Source organism: Thermobia domestica, chromosome 10 (genome assembly GCF_964235325.1).
Source record: "Thermobia domestica chromosome 10, izTheDome1.hap1.1, whole genome shotgun sequence".
Classification (NCBI taxonomy): domain Eukaryota; kingdom Metazoa; phylum Arthropoda; class Insecta; order Zygentoma; family Lepismatidae; genus Thermobia; species Thermobia domestica.
In genome coordinates this window covers 186,838,105-186,863,736 of record NC_137463.1, presented here as the reverse complement: position 1 = coordinate 186,863,736, position 25,632 = coordinate 186,838,105, and the positions used below count along the sequence as shown (strand labels likewise).

At 36.3% G+C, this 25,632-nt stretch overlaps 1 protein-coding gene across 1 annotated transcript in view; it reads left to right on the top strand.

Moving 5' to 3' along the window:
- The window catches only part of LOC145662882 (tyrosine-protein phosphatase non-receptor type 13-like), a 1,067,674-nt gene that overhangs the window by 611,778 nt on the left and 430,264 nt on the right, over nt 1–25,632 (top strand). The window contains exon 3 of the mRNA XM_081728845.1: nt 5,264–5,433. Within this exon, the coding sequence (XP_081584971.1) occupies nt 5,264–5,433 (170 nt within the window). The remainder of the gene's footprint in view (nt 1–5,263; nt 5,434–25,632) is intronic.

Below are 25,632 nucleotides of genomic sequence, written 5' to 3'. Positions count from 1 at the left end.
GAAAACATGCTCCACAAATCATAAAAAACAACTAATCTACTACGATTTTACAACTCGTAGAAAATTAAGCTAAATTCAATGCGTAACAAAACGTGTCAAACAAGAATTTTAGGAATGATGCAAAAAATGGATCAAAAGATTGCGATCTTGACCAAGAATTAGTTTTTTGATCAGGGGCCACAAAAGTTTGGAACGGCTCCTATTTCGAGTTCTCATATTTTTTACGGAATAAGCACATCATACTGAGTAAATTGTTAGTTTTGGTTTGGCTACACTATATGTAGTTCTCGAGATATAAAACCTAGAAGAAGATTTTTGCCTGAAATATATTGGATCTTTTGATCCAAAAATGTCCCGTCCATAAGGTTAATTACAGATTATTATAAATGTTATGAAGTATTTCCGTTATTAATAATAATATGTCTGTAGCTGCAAAATGCCTTTGGTGATTACTCTTGAGTTATCGGAACTGTACATTTTAACAACTATCAACAATTTTTATTAAATGTCTCGCAGAATTATAGGCCAGAATGTTCCGTCTGTAAGAATGGAATGGCTGTAAAATAACATGATGAACATCCAACTCGATGTAGATATCGCCCCCAGAAAGCCGAAAGACGCTAAGCGCCAAGATGTAAATTTCTCAGAAGAGTATAAAAACGAATGAAACACTAATTAATCCCGATTCTTTCTTTCTTCTAGAATTTAGTTTTCACTGCAGACCTTGCATATTGTCTCCTGCCACTTGTCTCCTTTCTGCACAGCATTAAACATGAAATGGGTAGTCAGGATACGCACTTAGTTGGAAATCAAGGAAAGTGGCGCTTAGCACCTTTCTGCTTGCTGTAGGTGATATGTTCCAAAATACATTTCAAACTTTAAAATGTTTCCCCGTGATGTGATCAGAAATGAAACCTACATCGCTTTCATTGTGAGGAAAGAAATTACAGAAAATTTCCCCCTTACCTCCATTAAAATTAAAATTTCGAAAAACGTTGAGTTGATTTTGAGTTTAACGTCCTTTTCAGCAGCGAGGCTATATGAGACGGTACCTACTGATTAACGTGGAATCCGAACCATGAGCTCCCGCCGGGAATCGAATTTTGAAAAACGCAGGGACACGTGTCGATTCACCGAGTTTCATCTTCCTAACTTGATAGAGTTGTGATATACTTAATATTTCGCATATATGATGATCCCCGGCTATCACTTTTAAGATCTGTATTTTAATCAAAGTAACATGATAACAACCCAGTTCGATTATCCTTCAGCTCGTTTTCCCGTGATTCGATCACACACAAAGTCACTTTCTCTTTATGCATTAGCTTGCTAATTTCTAAATTTATATGAATATGTGGGGATTATTACTATCGACGAAAGAAGTGATACTGAATTTTTACGAACAGTATTTGAAAATAAAATATGTTCATCGATGATTTTAACTTTATCAGTAGATAACTGTGGTGTTGAAATTCATTTTAAATTCTATCCGAAGTGTGTTTGTACTTTCAACTCACGATCTCTGCAATTTCAGTTGTTTGGTCATCAGTATGCAAGCGATGCTTGTCATGTGCTTCATTTGTTGCGTTTGGTTTTTCACATTACATTCACGGAATGGCTAACTAAATGGTTTTGTTTGTGCAGGAAAGAGAGCACGGTCATTAGAGCAATGAATATATAAACGAAACGTTGCCTTTTCGGTTTCGAGAAGCACGAATCGTTTTAATTTCAATGTTCGTTGTGTATAGACAATGCTTTCTACCTGACATGTGATGCATCAATGCTATATTATCTACAAAGTAAAGCTGGGCATAAATTTGAATATGAATTTATTAAATAAACAGGTTTAGAAAAATAATAATTTATAGTGGAGAGTTGGCATTATTATGAAGGATAATAGACTTAGCAAATTTTATCGAATATTTAATTAGGATAAAGAGAGTTTGAACAGGCAACCTTCTCATTCTAATCTTCAAATGTATACTAAATAATAAGTAAGGTTCTATAGTATAGGCTATCCCATAAATTTGGAAACATGGGGAAAATCATTGTCTAAACAATTTGATCCATATGTTTGTCACACGCATTGGCGGAGCCTAATCACCCACTCCTGGGGAACACGTCGAATAGTCTCTTTGTGTGATTTATAAGTATACTTTAACGATACATTCGTATTGATGCACCTGGTTTACATCCTAGTTTACACCGAAAGTCGAAAGGCATCAGATTTGGGCTTCATGTTGGGCATTCCACCGATCCTCGTCTTTCAGACTTTGTCCACCATAAAGTAAAATGATTGGGATACAGTCATCCTTGCCTAAACACACAGATACCTGCAACGAAATAATAATAATAAAACATCAAGATTCCTCTGTTTACAGACTTATGAGACATTCTGTATTCCAGCATGTCACTATCGCACTTCTGATCTTTCGACAGTTAGAAGTGCATAGATAAATAAGAATAGCATTGCATTCGTATTAAGATTTTTTTTTTTAAAAAAAAGTCTGCTTACATTATTGACAAACTTGATGAATGAGGACAAATCACAATTACATTTAGTTTAATACCGAATACAATGTGAGTGCATTATGTTTAATAATGAAATGTGCTTTTCCTAACTTTTCAGACTAGTCATTTGCGACTGTGACTCCGTCTCTGTTTTATCAGTGATAAATCTTATGTATAAACATCCAGAAACTTAATTCAGCCTTGTATAAAATTTAATACGTACTGGAACACTGCCTTGTCATAAGGAAATGGATCCCAGCTTCCGCCAAGTGGACTTTCTGATGGACAAATATCGTTCTCGGGGTTCTCCCGTTTCCTCCCACTTTCATCATTCCTCCATTATCATGCATCGCATCATCACCGTCTCTCTTAGCCTTGGTATATAAAGGTGGGACATTAAACTCAATAATAAGGAAATTGATACCCGAGGAATGAACCTGTGGCTATTGTGCATCTGTGGATAGAAGAATCATTTTTTATGCAAATTAGTACTTCGTGGAGCCTCTTTCGGCAGTGCATAAATGCTTTAACCCTATATGACATATCATCGATGACTCCAGCTTATCGATGACCTCCTGTGATGGATGTTTCCATTTGTCACAGAATACCTCAAGAAACTGTTGATTTCTTTGCATGTTTTTCCAATTTTAGTTTCAGGAGATGACGAATATGTTCTATACAATTTGTGTCCAGGGATTGTCTGGGGAAAGCAGAGTTTGAAGCCCGTTTTGGCTCTTATAGCTTGTAGTCCTGTGATATGGTGCCCCGTTATTCATAAATTGCGTGGTGTTCCGCAGATCCATCTTGTTATATCTCGATGTATTTCGTCAGTTGCAAAAAGTGAAGTTGCTACGATAAACTTTCCAAATTACATTCCACACCACACTTACGTCACCGTATTTTACCGTTGGATGGCGGATTTTTTGTGAATCGTTGATCGCTTCTACATCCACTGTCGACTGTTGTCCTAGAATTGGCAAAATTAGCTTTCAACAGAGAATCCCGCATGTTCCCAAAAGTGTTGCGACCTGTTGTACATTGCGGCGATCTAATTGCCGTTATGTCACTTGTGATTTTGGAAACAGAGTTTCTCTCTCTCTCTCTCTCTCTCTCTCTCTCTCTCTCTCTCTCTCTCTCTCTCTCTCTCTCTCTCTCTCTCTCTCTCTGTGGGGACGCATCGGAACATATCAGAACCATGCAAATAGTGCTAGACGGCTTGTGCTGATCTGTCAACCTCGGCTGTGATAGGTCTATTATTGACAAATGTGGATTCCTAGGTCTTTGTGATTCGGACGACCGCACATTTCAGACGTGACATTGGTCGCAGTCGAGCCAATCTTGTGTATAAGCATGTCTTCATCCCATTTGGACTGCACTATAATCCTGTTAAAAGTTGCTAACTATAGTACTGATGGTGCTTTCACTTCTGTCATACTCCTAGTCTCCAGTTATGCGATCTTGCGCTATGGTACCACTTGCTCTACTGCATGTTCATAACAACTTATGTAATATTCGTCAGCTGTTTGCCTTCATTTGAGTTTCCACGAGATCGTCTATTTATTTGTCAAGGTAGTGTTCATAATCGTGATTTAAAATCTACATGTCATATATATATAATATGCCGTTTAGCTCAAGGAAACCTGGAATAAAGCTCTTTTAATTTTACCATTTGTTTGCTTTTTGCTCCTCACAAAATGTTTGTAATATCTAATTTTTAATGAATAAAATAATAATCTTTATATATAACATTTTAACACACCAAGTTTTCGTAGAGAAATACAACCAAGAAGTACAATACTAGCAAGCAAAACATTAAATTAATGAATGAAATATAAATGTTACAATTATAATGCTTTCGCTTTGCAATGTGGAGACAAGTTTTCAAAATGCTTTATACTACATCCAGTACTCGTCGTTAGCATTTTGCATTTTTGTTTATTGTGCTATTTCTTTGATCATTATACTGTTAATTTCTTCCTGCGCCCTTATAGAACCAATGAGGTCGTTAAGATGGTGAACTATAAAATTAGTCGCCTTCCATATACGTACAGGGTGTTTCAAAAGTCCCCTGACATAGGGTAACTGTTATTATCAGAGTTACAACAAAATGTAAGAGAAGAAACCGTCTCCAAACATGATGTTTTCAATCTAAAATGAAGTACTTAAAAAAATGGACGAGCCGTTTGGGCTGTACACTCTTTATGCTCCCAATATTAAATGAAAATGTAACGTTGCCGTTTACGTGGACCCACAACTTAAGTGAATGAAGTTACTGTCTTTTACGCTAACGTGTCGATGGCTAGTCCCCATTCACCACATTCTTACAAAATGTATCTACTTCCCAGTAAATGGCAACGTTGCATCTTCATTTAATATTGGGCGCATAAAGAGTGTACAGCCCAAATGGCTCGTCCGATTCAAAAAATTCCTTCACTTTAGATTACATTTTGTTGTAACTCTGATAATAACAGAGTTACCCTATGTCAGTGGACGTTTGAGACACCCTGTATGTTTAGTTCAATTCATATCTGCATTCATGACAAACTCGAAACAACAGAACGATAACGACATGTGTGTATTGGTAAGTTATCTCTGTACATTACTCCAGCACTGGATAATGTATATACTGTTTGTGTAATTCGTGTAATATTCCAAGCTGTTTGTGAGATATAAATATTCTAAAGTATTCCTGCTTTGCTTCTTGTCGTGTGTAGTGGCGCATTTCAGTAAAGATAATATTTTATCATTTCAGATAAACCTTCTAAGATCCGCAGCATTCCTATGGTGACGCCCTCCTCTCTTCAAGTGACGTGTAGAGGACGCGTAGTGTTTACTGATGACTTGGTTGTGGGTGAAGAAAAGCCCTTCTGTGCTTGCGAATGGAGAGAAAATCAACAGTATACAGACACAGAATTGGAGAAGGTAAGTCTCCTTGCTCTTTTGTTCTGTTGGAAACTTCGTCTGAAGAGAGTTGAAACTGGAGAGAGTGAAAATGTCAAAGGAACAAACTTATTCTATAGCACTCGTATCTTCCAAATAGAAGGTTTGAAGTTTATTGAACTTACTAATCTTTTGCGGCGTGTGGTTGCGTTCTACTGAAAAATAATACATTGGAAATATTGAGAGATATTCAAGCTGTTTTTCCTGAAACCTACACATATAGATATACATATTTTTCATCTTAATTTTATTTCTCGTCCATTGTAAATCTTAACTGCAAATATTAAGTAACCATTTCGTTTAGTTCTTGTATCGAAACCAGCAAAAGACAGGAGTCTCGATTTGATTGAGAATAACCACATATGTACTTATTCCCTCTTTAAAGAATGAAAAAAATCATCTGTGTTTAACACTGCGTGTTTTATTTGAGATGCAAAATTGATCTGAAAGAGTAAATTAAGCACATTTAGTTATTCGTTAAGACTCTCGTCCGCCTTTATATTTGCCAAAGTTGAAGCTCAGCTAAGTCGCTTTTTTGTGTCAGAAAAGGGTCAGTTCCTTTCTGATCAAAAGTTCTAATTTAATGATATCGTGTAGGACTGTCTTTAATATAACATGCAGTGTTGAATTCAGGCATGTTCAAGGGGGCTGAACCCCCTCTAGAATATATATGCGCCCCCTCTCTGGAATATCCATACACATGTATTGAAATATTTACTTTTTCTGTTTAATTTTTTCGGAAATAAAAGTCTTAAAAGCAAAGATTTTTGTGTTTTTAAAGAAAATAAGTCTCTTCTTTCGCCCACTCGTACAATGTCGAAGTTAAAAACTTGGAAATTAGATACAGACGCACACAAACGGTTTACAACATTAGTTTGAGAAAATGGTAATATGTTGATTATAGCAACTAACCAGATAATAAGTCACTAGTTTTGTTGCGACAGATTCCTGCTGCTCTATTGCCGGTGACATAACTAAGGAGGGACAAACGGGGCTTGTGCCCGGGTGCCGGATTGGGGGCTCAAAACTGGGTAAATATTTATTTTCACTATAAGGCGAGGAAAGAGTTTTAGCAAACTAAATATCATAAAAAAAAACTACCTCAGAAGCTTAATAGGACAACAAGGATTCACCAACCGTATCATCATGTCCATAGAGCATAAATTAGCTCCAAACCTATCTTTTGAGAAGATTGTAAAAACCTTTGCAGCCAAAACAGCCCGCAAAGTTAAATTTTACTTCCAGCTTTTCACGTTTTCACTTACATCGATTTAAGAGATTTGCAGAATGTTCGAGTATAATACTCGAGACAGCTTGACTGTTTGTCATAAGTAAACATTCTATTCTAAAGCAACAGACGGTTGATTGAATCTACACATATGCACATTCCAATAATTCCACACATATAATTCCAACAGTATGTGTTTTGCAGATATTATGATAAGAATAAGTCAAGCATGCTACTCTTACAAGATCCATTCGCTAAGTGTCCCCATGTGATTTTTGTAAAATTAATTCAAATGCAAAGTCTCTATGGCCCAATGCGTATTGTACTAATTTTAGCGGCCCATATCGGTAATTTGCATATGTATGGGCCGTCTATATCGGAATTCAATCGTACATTACTATAACGCTTTGGCACAAAATTGCTTTTAGTTTCTTTAGATGTAATTGGACATGCATGTGGACATACGTAAAATATATATATATATATATATATATATATATATATATATATATATATATATATATATATATATGGATCAATTACTGCTTCTTTGACACATATCACCTACGCCGGCCGCGATCTTGGATCCGCCATATTGAATTCAATTTCAGTTTTTCAAATGGGAATAGGTGTAAGTGATACATCAAATTTATGTATAATTTTCTTGGAAATCAACTGGTGTAGTGAATTTTTCCGTATTTTGTAACGTTTGGAAGGTTTTTCATGTTAAATGCTTCCAGGCACTTCGCGAATAGACATTGCAGAGTAATATCAGTTACGCATACGTTTTTGATGTTGACAAATCAAAACAATTTCTAACTGGAAGAATGCTGTAGGTATAAACAAACTCTTTACATCATTGGTGTCTAAATCTTAGTACATTTCTGTGAGTGATTGTTATAACTTCCATGTTATACTATAACAAGAAAGTATTATATTACGGTCACAATGCCTAATGTAAATCTAGATACAACCAGATTTGGGTGAAGACCTACCATGTACATATTGACGTCTGTGTGTCTGTAATATATATATATATATATATATATATATATATATACGTCTAGAGAATATTTCGTCAACGATAAATCACGTAAAAGATTACATATACACACGGGGCCCTGCCAACTTTCCTTTTGGTTCAATATTCGTGAAGTGCCTGACATTTAACTTTCAATACCTTGCAAATGGTACAAGCTACTGTAAAACTAATTACACCAATGAATTTCCGAGAAAATTGCATATGAATTTGATGTATCACTTGCACCTATTCCCATTAAAAATCCAAAAGTCGAATCCAATATGACGAATGGAAAATGGCAGCCGGAGTGGGTAACATATGTCAGAGAAGCAGTACTTGATCAAATTTGTTTTACATATGTCCACATTCATGTCCAGTTACATCTAAAGAAACTAAAAGCAATTTTGTGCCCAAGCGTTATAGTAGTGTACGATTGAATTCTGGATATATGACGGCCGATAAATATGCAAATTACCGGTATGGGCCGCTAAAATTATTACAATACGTGTTGGGCCGTGGAGAACTTTGCATTTGAATCAATTTTACACGAATCCCGAAGAGACACTTCGCGAAAGTACCTTGTTACATTATTTGGCAACCAAATACTAATTAGTTCGGTGTTTTATCTTGTACTAAAAATTAAATTATGTACTGCAATTTTGAAATTAAGCTTTACCACTTGAAGAAAAAATGGAATAGAAGAATTACTATGTGATGTCAATTTCAGGTGTAGTCGGGGAGCGTTTTGGTTAGGTTGCTTAAGGAGGGGGGGACGCTAAGGCGAGTTCTTGGCCCGGGCGACAACTAGCCTAGTTGCATCACTGTCTATTGCAATATACAACAGAGCCCCCCCTAATTTTTTATTGCCTCCCATTGTACAGAAGTCTGAATTCAACACTGATAACATGTATCAAAAATCTCAGAAAAATATTTCTTAGTGACGGAGATACAAAGCTTCAAACAATGCAAAAATGCGCTGCTTACGTCTCGGCAACAGAAACAAGCGTTTTGATCGTGACGTCATATATCGGTTTTCCTCTCTGAGCCGTATTTAAAGCTTCAGGGTATCCTTTCATATTAAAGTTCCTTACTTTAGCAGAACAATGGAAGGAAAAGTGACGAAATAAGTAAGCGAGGCTATATGAAACGTGGACCTACTGATTAATGTGGAATCCGAACCACTTGAGCTCCCGCTGGGAATATATTGTGATACAGAAATATATATATATATATATATATATATATATATATATATATATATATATATATATATATATATATATATATATATGTGTGTGTGTGTGTGTGTGTGTGTGTGACCAAAGAACACTACATATGATTCGCTGCGTTTGACCTTCTTCCTGTGGGTGTCTTCGGTGTCCCTAACCAATCCCCAACAATAGTCCGCAAGCATATTCGGTTTCCATCCACTTTTGTAACGTCTTTCCATTGTTGCTATTGTTTGGTGAAACTTTTCGCCATGCTCATCACTTACGTCGCCGAGATTTGGTGGAAAGAAGTCTAGATGACTGTGTAGAAAGTGAATTTTCAGCGACATATTGTATGCATGCTTTCCATAATTATTCAACAAGTTGTCCACGAGTGTTTTTGTAGTTCTCATCCTTTGTCTTACCTAAGAAACCGGAACACAAACTCTTGAATGATACCAAACACTGCAGCTCAAGAGGGTTAAGCGCTGCATCAAAGTTATGGTCCCGCATTAGATCTCTTATCTGGGTGTCGACAAACACACCAGCCTTCACTTTGTTAGCGCTGAGATTCGGAAATTTAGTGTCAAATACTAAAATCCAGCTCCACTCTCATCCGTTCCAACCACAAAATATTTCATAAGGCCAAGTTTATATGGAGTGGAGGGAGATATATGTCTTCAGATTTAAGTAGAGAAGAATACAACATTCTTAACACCTATTTGCATTGTACTGCGTCGTGGTCATTCTTTCTAGTGACTATCTCGGGCTCGAGAGTCCCATTCGCATAAGAAACAGCAATGTTTCGTGTATCTATTGTATAGTCCTGTAAGTATGCTATAACTTTGAAATCAGCAACAATGTGCCACTTAAGAACATTGTACTGAACTTTTTCTAATACAAGTTTCATTATATCATACGTTTCTTTCACCTGTGTGTCATAAGCAATTGGTACAGTTGGGAGGATATTGCCATTATGTATTAAAACTGTCTTAAGACTGCTCTTTCAGAAGTCTATAAAAGGTCTCCACATGTGTCGTACCAAGAGCAGCAAACAAACCATTGACAAACACAATGTGTATCTTCCTGTTGAAAAAAAAAAAAAACTCTGAATGGTGCATGTCGTTTCCTGTATGAACAAATGGTGGCACTTACGTCAAATAAATTCCATTGTTTAAGTCTGAATCCAAGAATTTCAGCCTGGCACTAGGTTAGTTTCAAATCTCGAACAAGGTCATTTAAATCACTTTGTGGTACAAAATGTGGGTTGTTTCTCTCTTCAAATTCAAAATCTGACTCTGAGCTCTCCGATTCTGAAGAATCTACGTTTGTTTTCTCCTCTTCCAGAGACCATGTTGCTGGAGGTACAGGAATTGGAACATTATCACCGTGCTTGACAGGTCTTATTACAATCGAAATATTGTCAGGATTTTTCCCCCTTCCCTTTCATGCCTTGAATGTATACAGCACAGAAGTAGCAGTCACTTACGTGGTCGGCTGGCTCACGCCATATCTTCGGAACACCAAATGATATTTTACCTTGACGTTTGTTATTCAACCACGACCGGAAATGCCAAGCACACTTATTACATATTTTACTAAGTACCCACTGCCTATCTTCATCAATTTTGCTGTCGAAGTATATAGTTCGTATCTGTATCCAACCTCTCATTAAGGAGGATCACTAAATAACGAAAGAACAAACGAATCTCTTTTACTTTTAAAACATAACATGTAGGTAATTCGTATGCATGTTTACTTTCCCGGAAGGATTGAATAATATTTTAAAATTTCAAGTTATGAAATAGTCTGCAACAATAAAGAAGCAATAATGGTCATAACAATGATAATACTTTTTTTCAAAATTAGAAATTACAGAAAAATGTTCTACAGAAAATTAAAAATATTCTACAGAAAAGTAACACAGTATGAAACTTTAAATTTTAGATTCATAGTAGTAATGTGAAATACAAGTATACCTTTTTCTCCATGTCTTGCAATTTGATTGCTATAGAATTAATAATTTTGTTTCGATTTTCTCGCGGCACACGAGCCACCCATTCGCGGCACACCGGTTGGGAAACGCTGGATTAATGTATCTTATGGGTACCTACATACCACCCACTTGGTGTTTCAAGATTCGTCTGGGGCCATTTCACTATACTTATCCACACATGCCCTTGCTGGTGCATTACGTCGTCTTTATGTAATTAATACTTCTGCTTTTCATTGCATTATATTAACGGATTCACTGTCTTACTGAATCACAGCAATATGTCTTAATTCGTCTCATTTTTAGTACATTTTATAAAATTATTATTTTTAAAGAAAGATTATTATTAGTTACGCTTTTTGTATAGTTGTCTTTGTGTAACTCTTAAATGATCTAAGTGTAATGAACCTTTTTTTTCTTACTATCACGCCTACTTATTATGGAAAATGGAGACTGCGTTACAAAAGAGAAAGTAGCAGTTAATTTCAGCGTAAATAATATGGATGTAGAAAAAATAATGATAGGAAAAATTAAATTTCTTTATCATCTCTCGCAGTAATCTTGTAAAACAAATTGATCCAAGTGCATAATAAATCGGTGTTATCTTGGAAAATGTGAAGTTCAGTGAACTCATTTAAGCGTGTAGCAAGTCGTGATAGAGCATTTTAACATCCCCATTTCTGGGTTAATTTTTCTCCAAGAAAATGAGTACATCATCACATTCTGCTTCTACGCTTACTTGTTTTTCGTGTATGATGATAGCGGAAAACCTTCTCCCATAATGGACGTTTTAGTAATTAGAGCTGGGAGACTGGACTACATGAAAAGCGTGCTCATACTGCTGTGTGTATGTATATTTTGTGATAGTGGCGTTGCGAAGGAAAGGAAGGGCAGGCGTGTGTTTGAAATGTGTTCACGAAACTAAGCATGAAGAGGGAAGATATGTTCTTTGGTTGTCAACACGGTCTGGTATACTGCTGCTGTTGATGCGGGTGTTTTGTTCTCCTCATGTCGTTAATTGGGTTGCGCTTGTTCGCCTGTAGCTACCAACTTCTCAATGAAGTTACATGTATTTTTATTTCGATTTACTCCCCATTTTTTGTGCTTTTACATAGAAATGAGTTCTATGCTTGCAGTAACATACTTTCTAACACATCCTAATTATTTCGAGCACAGTTATAGTCCCATCTGCGTTAAAAATGACGATCATGTTTTAATTTGTTTCTCTTTCTCTCTCTCTCTCTCTCTCTCTCTCTGTGTGTGTGTGAGAGAGAGAGAGAGAGAGAGAGTGTGTGTTGTCGTGTTGGGTATTGAATGTATTTAAATATGGTTTTATGATTCACATATATCGGTTCATTCATATCTGATAGTGTTGGGAATTTTGCACTTATTAAGGACATTACAATCACAGATATTTTGTACAGTAAATTATTTTATTATTCATTCATCAATTTTGTATGTGCAGCAAAAGAGAGAGAGATGAATAAACACCAGGAAAATTGCAAGAAGTTGTTCCTTTTTTTTTTCTTTTTTTCCTAAGAGCAAATAAATAAGCTACAGCCCGCGTACCACAAGAAAATTCTGTATAGAACGGGACGAGGTAAAGAAAGGCAAGAAGGACAATTCTATTTTCAGAATCCGTCTGTTAAAAAATAGTTTATGCTTGGTCCTTCTGTGTGGGAGGGGTGAGGTATCAAGATTTGCCAACATGGCGCAGTGAATTTACAGTACATTGACCTTCGAAAATTTGCATGAGAAAATTGCAAGTCTGAATAGCAATCATATTTTTCAAATAATGAGTTACTTTTTCTTTCTTTTTCTTCTTTTTGCGATCAGTGTTCTTTATTTACGTAATTCGAAAACTACACATAACCGAAGTAAGTAAACATAGTAGTTGAAATAAATTGTTGTTGAAAAATAAATAGTTCAGTACACCAAATCTTCTACTACTGATATCCAAGTCCGTGTTCAATTGGCCCTCACACCGTGACTTCAATGCGAATGGAGATAAGGCGAAGGGCAGTTGTTGGCGTAGATATATCCAGCATACTACCTGGTTGTGGAAGTTCAGTTATACCGTGAACTTGCGTATGGACAGAGTGAACATGGAACCTCCACAGAGCGTCATAAGGGCGTGTATGCTGTACGAGATCAAACTGAGATCAAACGCCGCTGCAGCGGGCCGGAAGATATGCCAAGCATTTGGCGAGGGTGTCGTGACTACACGGACAGTGCAGCGGTGGTTTAACAAGTTTAACGACGGTGGCGAAACACTCGAAGACGCACCACGTGCCGGAAAACTAACATATGTACAAAATGAAGATCTTCAGGCAGCAATTGTGGCGAACAGTGTCCAGACATGTGAGGAACTGGGACTACAATTTAGTATGAGTGGAGAAACCATTCGACAGCACCTCCATCAACTTGGAAAGCACTACAATTTGGGTCGGTGGGTCCCACATGATTTGACTCCTGGCCAGAAGGCAACGCGGGCAAATACTTGTGTTTCTTTGCTGTCTTGCTAACTACGAACAGAGAGGAAAGATTAATGGTATTAGCAAATAAGTTCTTCTCAAAGGATATATAGGAGACAGATACGGAAAGTAACATCGAGTTAAAACGAGAAATCAACATATGTAACACATAATTTTTTCTCGAATATAAAAATACACTTTCAAGAGGGATTTTTTAAAAAGAAACTCTAAAAGTAGCCAATTTTTAAGTTAACATAGAACCACTGAATCCATTTGCGAGACTCACTGATACATAGGTTAGAGTCAAGTGCAATACATTTGTTACTGGTTTTGTTTTCTTTTTCCAAATCTTAACTATTACTCATAACGTGGAATCTATTTTTTAGTACAGAATGTTCATCACACGATATTTTATGTCCGAATGAACCCTTCCATGCCAGTGAAATCGACAGTGTGAAGTGGACACATGTGATACAACTCACACACACACAATTGACATAGTTTCTCTAGTGATGCGCGAGGAGTATTAGTTCATGCTTAATACCTAGGTACACTAGTGTGATAAGTCTGCTAACTCAGTCACTAGAGTTCCTAAGTTTGAAGACTTGTTTCGTTGGCCCAGGCAAGCAAGATGTTACCGAATGTTTCTCAAACTACGCCTGAATATTTGACACGTTATGATTTTGGAAGATTGCTTCGTTATCAGGGAATAACTTCTGTACGCGTATCATAGGACTCGCTTGATTACCAGAAATATCCATATGATCACTGACAGGATGGAGATGAAATATATTCTTGGGACGCTTAATCAGTAGTAGGAAACTAGTTCTCACAATCTATTACTGCTTTTGCTATATAATAATCAACGTAAACATCGAAAATGGTTGTTTTCTAACACCTCCGATTTGTATACCACCTCCGGGTTAATCCATGCTAAGTGATCGAGAAAAAAGGAAAATTGCCGCTCGACCGTTTTTAAACAAATCTGTTTTTTTTTTTCAGAAATGTTAAGTCGATATAAGAGTACTTCAAAACCACAATTAATTATTTTTCTTTTTTAACAACATCGCATTGTGACGCAGCGGCTGCCGCCATTTTGCATTTTCTCGATTTCAGTCGTTTACTTTGTTTTGAATATCTCAGCGTGTATTTGTCCTTCCAAATTGAAAATTACTGGACGTCTCCGACTTGTGCATTGCTAAAACTTTGATCTCTTAACATTTTTGCCTAAAACTTGAAAGGGGTGAAATCAAGGCCTGTATTAGCAACATTTTTGGACTTTGAAAACATGTTTGGGAAGAGGAAGCAATTGATGTAGAGGTCTGAATTTGTGTGTACAAGTAGTCCGGGGTCATAAATTTATAATCAAAAATTTGCAGACCTGTAGCTGGTCCCAAAGGCCTGAAAAAATCGTAAATTTGGAAAATTATGCCAATTTGGTATATTTTACTGTCCAATATCTCCAATGGGCCTGGATAAAAAGAATCTGAAATTTTGGGAACAGATACTCCTTTAGTATACCATAACACACAACAAAGCGCGTTTTGTGTTTTTGAGCAGAAGGGGGTCAAAGTATTAAGGAATGATGTCATACTCTAGTCAGTGTTTTGTTCACAAATTTAACTGGAAATTGGTTGTTGTGACGTAAAATAAAGTAGAATGAATGGTTAGTCCAGTCAAGGTTCTCAAGCTCCTTTCTTTTCTCTAGTTGTGACTAACTGTCTTATCACACCCACACCAGCACTGGTGAAGAATGCCGCTATCAGCAGAAAGTGAGAAAAGTCCGCACCTGCACCTTCCACACATTTGGGCTTATCAATTCAACACTCTCTCTTAACACTTTGCAAACACTTGCACTTAATGAGGGTGTTTCATTTTTCTTCCTGACGTCTCTCTTGAGCTTTGACCAAATCAATTCGATCGGGTTAAAACAGCAATGCTAAGGTGGAAGTCTTAAAATGTAATGACCATAGTCGCGCGCGATATTATCGATCACATAGGATTTACTTATATTCGCCTGTTTAATTTTATCCAAAAGGACCGCCTTTATCGGGAGAGGGTCGGGTACTGGGATATTGTTGACATGCATATAATGAACAATGTCTTTTACATTCATTGACACGGTCGGCGTCTTCAGTTTTAGGCGTGAGTGATATGCAGCATTGTCTAAAACAATCACACACTTTTCATTTCTTGGCAAATTAGCCATAAGGGTCTTTGAGAACCATTTCTCGAATACCGCGGAATTCATGTCGTCGTGACTGTCAGCCATTGCATCGCCAATATTTTTCGCTGACAAAAACAAACAGTTTTTTACACACCCGTCATCACTGCCGGCATGCAATACCATTAGTCTTTTGCCCCTAGATACGGGAGAATTTAGGGTACAAGCGCACGAACCATCATCTCAACCCTTTCTTGAAACATCGTGGGTATCGTACCAAGTTTCATCTAAATATTACATTTTTACCCTCACTGCGGAACTGCCTTAACTTGCTCAGATATGTGTATCGCCAAGCAACGATCCTACTTGATTCAATTATTACCCTCCTCTTATTAAGCGTCTGGTATTTGAAACCTAAACGTTTCAAAAGTCGATACAATGTGGTGCGTCCATAAGGAAAGTCACATATTTTACGAAGATGACTCACAATTTCGTCTAATGTAGGTGTCTGTCCTTACTGTAGAACTTATAAATTTCTCGGCGGACTAAATCGCACGTAAAATTATCAATTTTTGAGAAGTATGTCGTCTTATTTCCACATTTCTTTGGTGTTCCCCTATCTACTATTTTTCTCACGGTATTCCTGTGAATTCCTAAAATCTTCCCAGTTTCACTGCACGGTCCCCTCCCAAATTCGTTTTTCACTACGTAGTCATATGCACTTAAAACAAGTTTCTGGTTTTGTTTACTAAGTACTCCAGTGAACTTCTTTTCTTCTTGAGATGAAGACAATTTTCCATTACTCACTCCACTCTGTCCAGCAACACATTCCATTTCACGCTCACTATCACTCGCGTTATTAATTACATTAATAAAATTATTGTCTTGGTTGTTAATCTGATCACCTTGCTGCATGTTATTTACAAGTTCATTCGCTGAACTTTGCTTCCAGGGCCTCCACATCTTGTTACAATCGAATATAATATACAGTATATATATAAGAAAACTATATATGTTGAACAGCAATCTTCTAAACACTGACTGAAAGGACAGCGGGTGGAACTGTGGCAACTAAGCACTCCACGTGGACCTGGCGAGCGGCTGTCAAATGCAGGAAATGAGGGTTCTGGTTGGCCATTTAGTTATCGGGGGTGTTTTCCACAAGTTCTCGCAGACGATGACTTATTTATGGCACTAGCCCCCACACATAGAAGGCGGCATCCTTTATATACAAACTGCACATGTATAGATGGAATAGAGAATACATTCGTTTCTTTTCACCACATGTCATTCCATCAACTCCTTTCTCCCCTTTTTACTCTATAAAGGTTTATGCACAGTTCCAATCCATGTTTTGTTCACATTCCAAATGTCATTTCCTTTGAATTTGTACTTTTCCACAACTTTTTTCCAAGTTGCCATAATAGGTTGCAACATTGTGTCTATTGAAAGAAGTGCTTCTACTTAGGCTCGTAGGTGCAGGTACCCGGAGGGATATATATTCGAATGATGGCTTCTGAAAGCAGCAAACCAATTTATGCTTGGAGATATGTTTTTATCCACGTTCCTGGAACTTTAACTTTATTAGCTGTGGCAAATTCAAATGCTAAACTTCTTAGTTCACGAGGACTAATCCCATAAAATATCTTGGAAGCTGACATTGCATAATCGCACAACTCTTTTTCTTCAGATTCTGAAAAAAACATATGAAGCCATCATATGAAACAATGTAGGAAACACTATTGCTTAAAGATATAATAACTATTTTATTTGCCTCAAGCTTCGACTGACACTGTTCCAAAGGATTTCCTAAATTTTATTTTTGTGCACTAAAAACACTAAATTTACTATCAACACGCGACGGTGTGCTGCCTCCAGCTTCACCTTGATTACTGCGCGCCAAACTCTGAAACTTACAGTGCGTCACTCACCGTTGCCACCTCCCAAAAGAGAAAATATCTTTGTCACTACAAGCCCCCCCTCCCCTATGTTCTTCCATTATAAGATTTTCTTGTGTTCTAAGATAACTTATAATTTGTTAAAAATTTCTACAAATTGTCTATATTAATGCGATCAATTTCTTGGGAAGAGATTGATATATTTATATTCAATATATGAAAAAGCTCCACATACTAACATTTCAGAGTGTTTACGTTTAGTTGTTTTAAAGAAGGATGTAAAAATAGTGAAAACCCTGTTTAATTCCTTTTCTTTCTTAGGGTTCGAATTTCTCACAATTTGTATTGGTATCGTAAAATATAAGGGGAAAATTTGTACAAAATATCAAATTTTAAAGGTGGAAGGTTTTGGAAATTAAATGAAGAGCAAGATTTTTTTTTTTTTATTTCCATTAACCCTACTAGGGGTCAAATTTCGTACGTAGGTAGAGCCAAAGGTTTAGCAGAATCATTTGTACTGACAAGATAATTAAGTTCGTATGTGTAACGCTTTCAGAGACATGTTGAGTGAGTCAGCAGGCTTACTAGCGTACATAGATGGAGCACTATTTCGAGAACTATTGCATCTAATTGGACTCCTTTCTTAGAAACTTATTTTTCTATATATACTGTAGCTCGACAGCAATAACTTGATGTCTAAAGTGCTGAAATTGGAGGAAGTTATAAACTAATACAACACTACTGACATCTACTTAGAACGTTTCAGCGGCAATGAATCACTTGTAGTTACTGTCTTCCGTATTTGGCTATGTTACGGTGTATTTAACTATAATTCCATTTCAGCCAGCGATCAAGTCATTCTTGTCAGGCTATATTTGAAAACGTATATGTGTGAAACTATCCCGTAAGTTTGATGCTAAACGTGCAAATCACAACCATAGAATTCACTGTTACAAAAATCTTCACTGGGTAGATCTTTAATAAAAAAACCTTTTTCACTGGAGTAGTGGAAAATCGAATTCAACCTACTATAGGGCAAAAGACATCTATAATTTCTAAATCTACTTAGGTATTAGTGTGCATAATAAGGTTATAAGAAGTGCTGTTAACTACAAGATATTTAATAATTGCTTATATTTTATTTGTTTTTATAGTTCTTTAGCCTACTTAAGTGAGATAAGTGGCTTCAGGCAAACAGAAATAAAAAAAAATCAAAAGAATAATGTATGCATTATTCATGTCTGAGAATACAGAAAATGGAAAATAGCGTAGAGAATTATTTTTCAAGAAAGGAAAACAGAAAGAAAGAGAAAAAAAAAAGCTTGACGTCAAAAGATTCTTCCAAGTTCTTCATCAAGAGAGAATTTTCGTTTTTGTTGAAATACTGTAGATATATAAAATAAGAGAGTGACAAAATCACATATTTTCTTTCTGAAATACCATGAAGTTATTGTCGCGTAAGTAGTATAGAACTTTTTTTTTCAAAGTTGATTTTTGTCCTGAAGTTAGGATAAAAAAATACGTGGGCGGCGGTAAAGAAATAAACAAATGTTGAGAACTGTAAAAGAGAAAAGAAAATATTAGAAATAATTAAAGGGTACAAAGAACATGTTTAATATGAAGTTCTAAGGTTTTTTGTTTTGTGTAGAGTTCCACGATTATACTCCGAGTCTAAAGGAGACAGACGGTGATGGTGATAATGAACGAAATGGTGGAATGAAAAATGAGAGGGAACGGGAGAACTACGAAAGATTCCACGCAGACGGTCATTTGTCCACCAGAAAGTCTACTTTGCGCGACTAAGAACCCCGCATATCAGAGGTAAACAATCTTCCACTGAGCTGCCATGCCCCGAAAACTCAGTTCCTTGTCTGGACAGTTTAAGACATTGTGTTAAGGAGGTAAAATGTACTAACGCCGTAGTGACTGGGACATTCAAGATCGAGGACTTTATTATTGACATTATTTTATGTTTTCGAACCCCTGGATTCGTTAAAATATAGAGTATACTTAGGTCTACGATTAGCACATCGGATTTCTTATTTCTGGTTGTATTGATTCTGGCTCATTAATTTTAATTCATATTCCTCCCAATCACCCAGCGATACTGAGCAAAAAGCAGAAAATTCTATTCTTCCACCAGGACTCAAACCTGGGGCTATATGGATCAAAAAACATCATGGTCGTCGCCGATTTCGATGTAAAAATATATTTGGAGGAGAATAGAATCAGTTCTTATACTAAATATAAACAATAAGAATCGTGAAAATAACACGTTAGATCTTCAACGTAGAAAATCTTGTAAACTACATCCAAAAGAAAAGTGTCACAAGTGGCTCAAGATTTTCCCACACACCAGCAACTTTCACTGCTTCATAATGTTGTTTACTCCAGAACTCTTCCCGTATCTGCGGCTACATAGACAGTGTATTCAGTCGATAAAGAGGAAGACAGACTCTTCCAACAGTGCTCGCAATTCAGTGCCACAGGGACGCGGACGGGAACATCACATTCCACCTCCCTATTTCCATCAATCTCAACGTCCAAAAGGAGCAAGAGAGATGGAAGATTCAATGTAACGACCAACGACCTCTCAATGAAAATTCAATATCAGTTGCCTATACCCAGTTCTATTATATTCTTCACATGTGAAAAAAAAAGTAATTTCTCTTAGAATACATCCACAGCATAAGCAAAAATTGACTTTTTTCCCTCTCGACTCTATAACAAGGTTTATGTATGCATATATGGGCTACATTCCACACACACACACACACACACACACACACACACACACACATATATATATATATATATATATATATATATATATATATATATATATATATATATATATATATATATATATATATATATATATAATATACCGTGACATATTGAACAAATTTTGTAGAAATGTTCAGTTAGTAGAAGAGTTACTCCTGTGGGGACATAAGCAGACGTATGTCATAATTTAATTCATATATATATATATATATATATATATATATATATATCGTGTTATAAAAAGAACTTAAGGGACTGATAATAACAGTTGCTTATAGGTATATATGTACTATGAAAGATGTGAATCAATTAACGATTTTATGTTAGTTAAAATGAACATTTAAGCAAATTGTGGAACATCGACATCAAACTGAATTTTATTGAAGTAAATCAACGTACTGGATTATTGCAGAATCGATTTTTTAGCATGAGCCTCTCTATCTTTCAATGCCATAATACGATTATAGCCGTACAAAAATTTGAAACAGAAGACCATAATATAAATTCGGGGGTCAAAGAAAATATACTACTGAATATTTCATTATGCCCGTATATTACTGAGCAACATGCCACACGTCTAAAGCGAGAACGACTGCGCTGGAATGATTTTTCTCTGACAGAGGAATTCCCAAAGGATTATAGCCCGCAAGGTCACCTGATTTGTACCTGACTTTTTTCTGTGGGATCACCTTAAATGTAATGTATACAAAGAACAAACCACGCGCCATCGACGAGTTACGTGACAACATCCGCCGCGAAATCCAGGCGTCACGCCCAATACTCTTGCAGCAACATTCATGAACATGGGTCAATGAAAACTTGACCCACGACCCACCGTGACCCACGACCCACTGACCCACCACCCACCATGACCCACCGTGACCCACTCTGATCCACCACCCAAAATGACCAACTGTGACTCACCGTGACCCACCACCCACGGTGACCCACTCTGACCCACCACCCACCGTGACCCACCACCCACCATGAACCACTCTAATCCACTTTGACCTAAATCCATCGTCATCAACTCTGAACACGATCCACGGCCTCTTCTGAGCTGACTAAAGAGTTTACACTTGTAATAAAACAAGACTGTGAAATTGTCACTAATCGGAGTTTGAATTTCTAGTCAATCGCTCAAGCACCACTCTGTTACGATAACGGTGGATCTGACCTTTACGATATAAAATGGTAACGTGTTTGTCAGTGAGGAAATTGAAACAGTTCGAGGTGGGGGAAATTAGTGTGTGCCTAAACTATACTTGTACTAAGAGAGTGTTCTTGCAAGTGTTAATTTCTCAACGCATTCCACAAGAAACTTCTATTCGCAGGAAAATACCCCTGTACAATATGGAAAAGGTTATGGTTTCTTAGTTAACAGTATTTTTCTCACAAAAGACTTGAAAAATCAGTTGTTCATAGGGCATAAAGGTGCTCGGGTACCCTATGTGAGAGCATCTCCATAAAGTATGCTCATAATTGTAATTTGTGTAATCACTAAAACACCACGTTAAATTTAAGTTACAAATATGCATAACTGCAATTATTATGAATATTTAATCAAAGTAGTTTACCTTCTAGTTTATAAAAAGGAAAGAAGAGACTTATTAAAAATTAGGTGCAAAGTTGAAAAACACAAATAAGCCATTAGTAATACAAGTATAGATGTTCCATAACTCGTAATTTGCCACCTTCTGAAATCGGGTTTATTTCCTATTGGCCTCCAGGACTTTTTCGTGGTAAATCATCCGCAGCGGAATGATGTCCATCCTTCAGCCAAGAAATAACTAGCTCGTCTACTTTGAGCTTGTCTAGCGGTAGGCCATTAACATTGATGAGCAACAAGTTAGACAATGTTTTAGCACTTAGTCTATTTCTAATATGTCATCTGTAAATTCATAAGGTGAAATCTCCGTGCGCACTCTGTCATGGAAATTGATAATACTTCTACCCGATCTTCAACTTCTCATCGACAATCTACTTGTTAGACTTACGTCTGATAACGATTTTTCTTGGTCAGGTTTGAAATACTCAGCAAGAAGTATCATCTCTCTATCACCATACAACATCTTTTCCATATCGACCATGTTAGTTGGCAATGTCGACCCATGTAGAACAGAAACTTCATCTACTACGCCTTTGATAGGGAATCTTGTGAATAAATTATCAATTAAAGCCTGATAAACTGATGATTTCTTATTTGTTTATAAATTTAATTTTTGTAATTACACATGAAGGTTTGATATTATTATCAAGTTCCCTCCCCCGTCTAGAAAGCGAAAGGGAACGAGATTCCTGGAAAGTGTTCAGAGGTGAATGGGAATTTCCCTCCTTCTTCAATCTCAATTACCACACTGCTGTTTGCCATGTGCCAAATTACGATGAATTTCAATTAAATTATCATAGTATAATTATTTCCTTGTTGAATTATCAATACTTTTCAGTGGAAAAAAGGATGAAAGTTCCGAGTTCCAAATTAAGGTAAGTAGACCAACGTAAAGGGGAAAAAAGTATAAAATTTTCCATATAATTATGCGTACAATCCAAACTTAAAATTTCCGTGTAATTAAGCTTACAGTACAAATTTTATGCCTATTTTTCTCACAGCTTTATGGGTTGATTGTCCTGTGCTGTAAGCACTCCATATAATAAACATAAGCTTCAGCAATTATTATAGCAGAAAGCAATGGATATATGAAGCCAAGCACTGTATTCTTTGTTTCTGATTTTCTTTCTTAAATAACATCGATCGTTTTCGATCATTTTTACAAACCAACTCACTACCAATTTTTCCATATTAGAAAGTTCCCCCCACACACACACACACACATAAAGGGGAATTTTAAAAAATGCTAGGACACATTCTGTTTATTTTCAATAAAGAGTTAATACACTGAATTTCAGCTCCGTAAGTTTAATGGCTTGCGAGATACTCATTTTTTTTTCGCGAAAATTCGCATCCTCACTAACTCCTTAGGATATTATGCATTATAATAAAAGCAATATAACATCCCAATTTGGATTAAAGCCTAACTATATACCAAAAGTAATTTCATTTGACTTTGCAATTTGACCATGATGATCAGGCACACATAGTTACATTCAATTTTTATATAATAAATTATATATTACAGTGATTCAGAAATGTATTTTTTCCAGTACTTAGCTCTAAAAACTCACAGATCTCGAAAGCCAAGTTGTAGTGTAAGTCCTATTGCTATTATTACTATTAAAAATATCAATATCCAAAAGTGCCTGAAGTTCTTTTTCCACTTGGTTAGATATACTCACCTCAGGTAAGTAGACAGAAAAAAGTGGAAAAGGAAGGGAAATGAAGGTCTTGAAAGTAAAACGGAGACAAATTTACCAGTCTTCAGAAGATACTGTCTACAATGCAGTGAGCAGAGAGGGTCGGTAGATCATAGTGAGTCGGTGGGTCGCAGTGGGTGGTTGGTCGCAGTGGGTCACAGTGGATCATGGTGGGTGGTGGGTCGCAGTGGGTTACATGATGTTGACCCACGACCCACTGACCCACTCAGAAAACTTGACCCACTCCATCTCTGACCACCGTGTTGAACTGTGTAATGGGGGGAGTTCACTTTCACCACCTTTTGTAATGTACCTTCATTTTATTGAGATTTTTATAACACTTTTCCCGGGGCCCCTTACAAGTGAAACATATATATATATATATATATATATATATATATATATATATATATATATATATATATAGATAGATAGATAGATAGATAGATAGATAGATAGATAGATAGATAGATATAGATATATCAGGTGTTCTAAAAATGGCGCCATAAAGCACTATTCTACATCTCAAAATAAAACAAAAATGCTATATGATGAAATGCCCTCCGTGGCCTCCTTCAGCCGCTACAGAGAACTGAAAATTTACTATGTGGCAAACATTGTAGATTAACTTTGAAACATAAGCAGTTGCTTTAAGAGCTTTTATCAAGTAGTATCACCATATGGAGTCACAGCTGACAAGAGCAGAGTGAATGGACATAGTATACCATAACTGTCATATTGAGGGTATCTTAGAATTATATCGAACATGCTGGTTGGCTGATCGTCTGTTTCAGCTTTCTTCATTGGCTAATCCATTCCCGATTGCAGAATAGGTTGTCATTCCTCGTATTTTTCTTTAATTTGAAAGCCGTTGATACTAACGCCTTCTCTTAGCATCGGTAGCGTTATATCATAGCACAAGATAACTCACAACTAGAGTAATTTATGTGTATGTGCGTGTGTGTGTGTGTGTGTGTATGTTACACAAATGAGGCAAGGGATTAATAACAGAAGCAAATCTCGTGTTACTAACTTGTGTAACGTCATAACAATGAAATGCTTTTGTAAATAGTTATAGTAGTGAAATAATTATCATGTTCAGTATAACTACAAATTGAAGAAAAAGACCAATTGAAGAAAACATTTTTTTCATTTCTACATTAGTATTACGAGCATAGTACTTTCTGCGAAACAATACAAAAAATGCCAATCCTCAGAAATATTTCGATGCAGAAGCGCCGGTTTTTGTAAACCAGTAAGAGTCCTTTAATTAACTGTTCAAGACTGGGAATCTAGGGTGCAGAAACTACTCAGGCTTATAGGACAGCCGGATAATTCTAGAAATTGGCTCTCCTAAAAAAAAAAAAAAAAAAAAAAAAAAAAAAAAAAAAAAAAAAAGTAAATTTAGGTATTTTGAATGAATATATTCTTTTCGTCTTTCCTCTTTTATCACAGTGGAAAATATATATTCTTAGATGAGAGTATTACAGTGTAACTAGGAATATTCTAACCCCAACCTTAGTTGTCGCCACAATATTTTCAGTGTCTGTCGTTTGTGATCTATGAGTCGTAAAAAGTTATGTTCAATTTGCCATTTAAAGGAATAGTCACTTCGTCACTTCGTTGAGAAAAAATACCGTGAAGATGATTTTTGCTGTCTTTTCATCATCAGCATCACAATTTCGGATTTTTGCATCCCTTCTTAAAGCTCAGCTCAAATTTTATATATCTTTTGTCACCCTAAGAAAATGTGTGTTTCTACTATCATTTGGGGTGTTTAGAGCACAAGGTACACAAGTTCAATTATCTAAAGTGTGAGAAAAAAATGACAAAGTTCGTATACATGGAAAAATGAGCACTGTTTTCTACAGTATAAGAAGTATTTACAATATCTGGATACGAACCTTTCAAGTACTGAAAGGAGCTTCATATAAAGATCTTAAATATAAAATATCACCAAAGTAACCAAAAAGTGGATTTGAAACCATTGTGCACTGAATGTCCCATTTAGGAATTATATTGGATTAGAATTTAGTTTTCTTTCTTTTGCCTTAGCTCTTTTATTTTCTCTTTTCCCATTTTTATCTGTTTTGTGG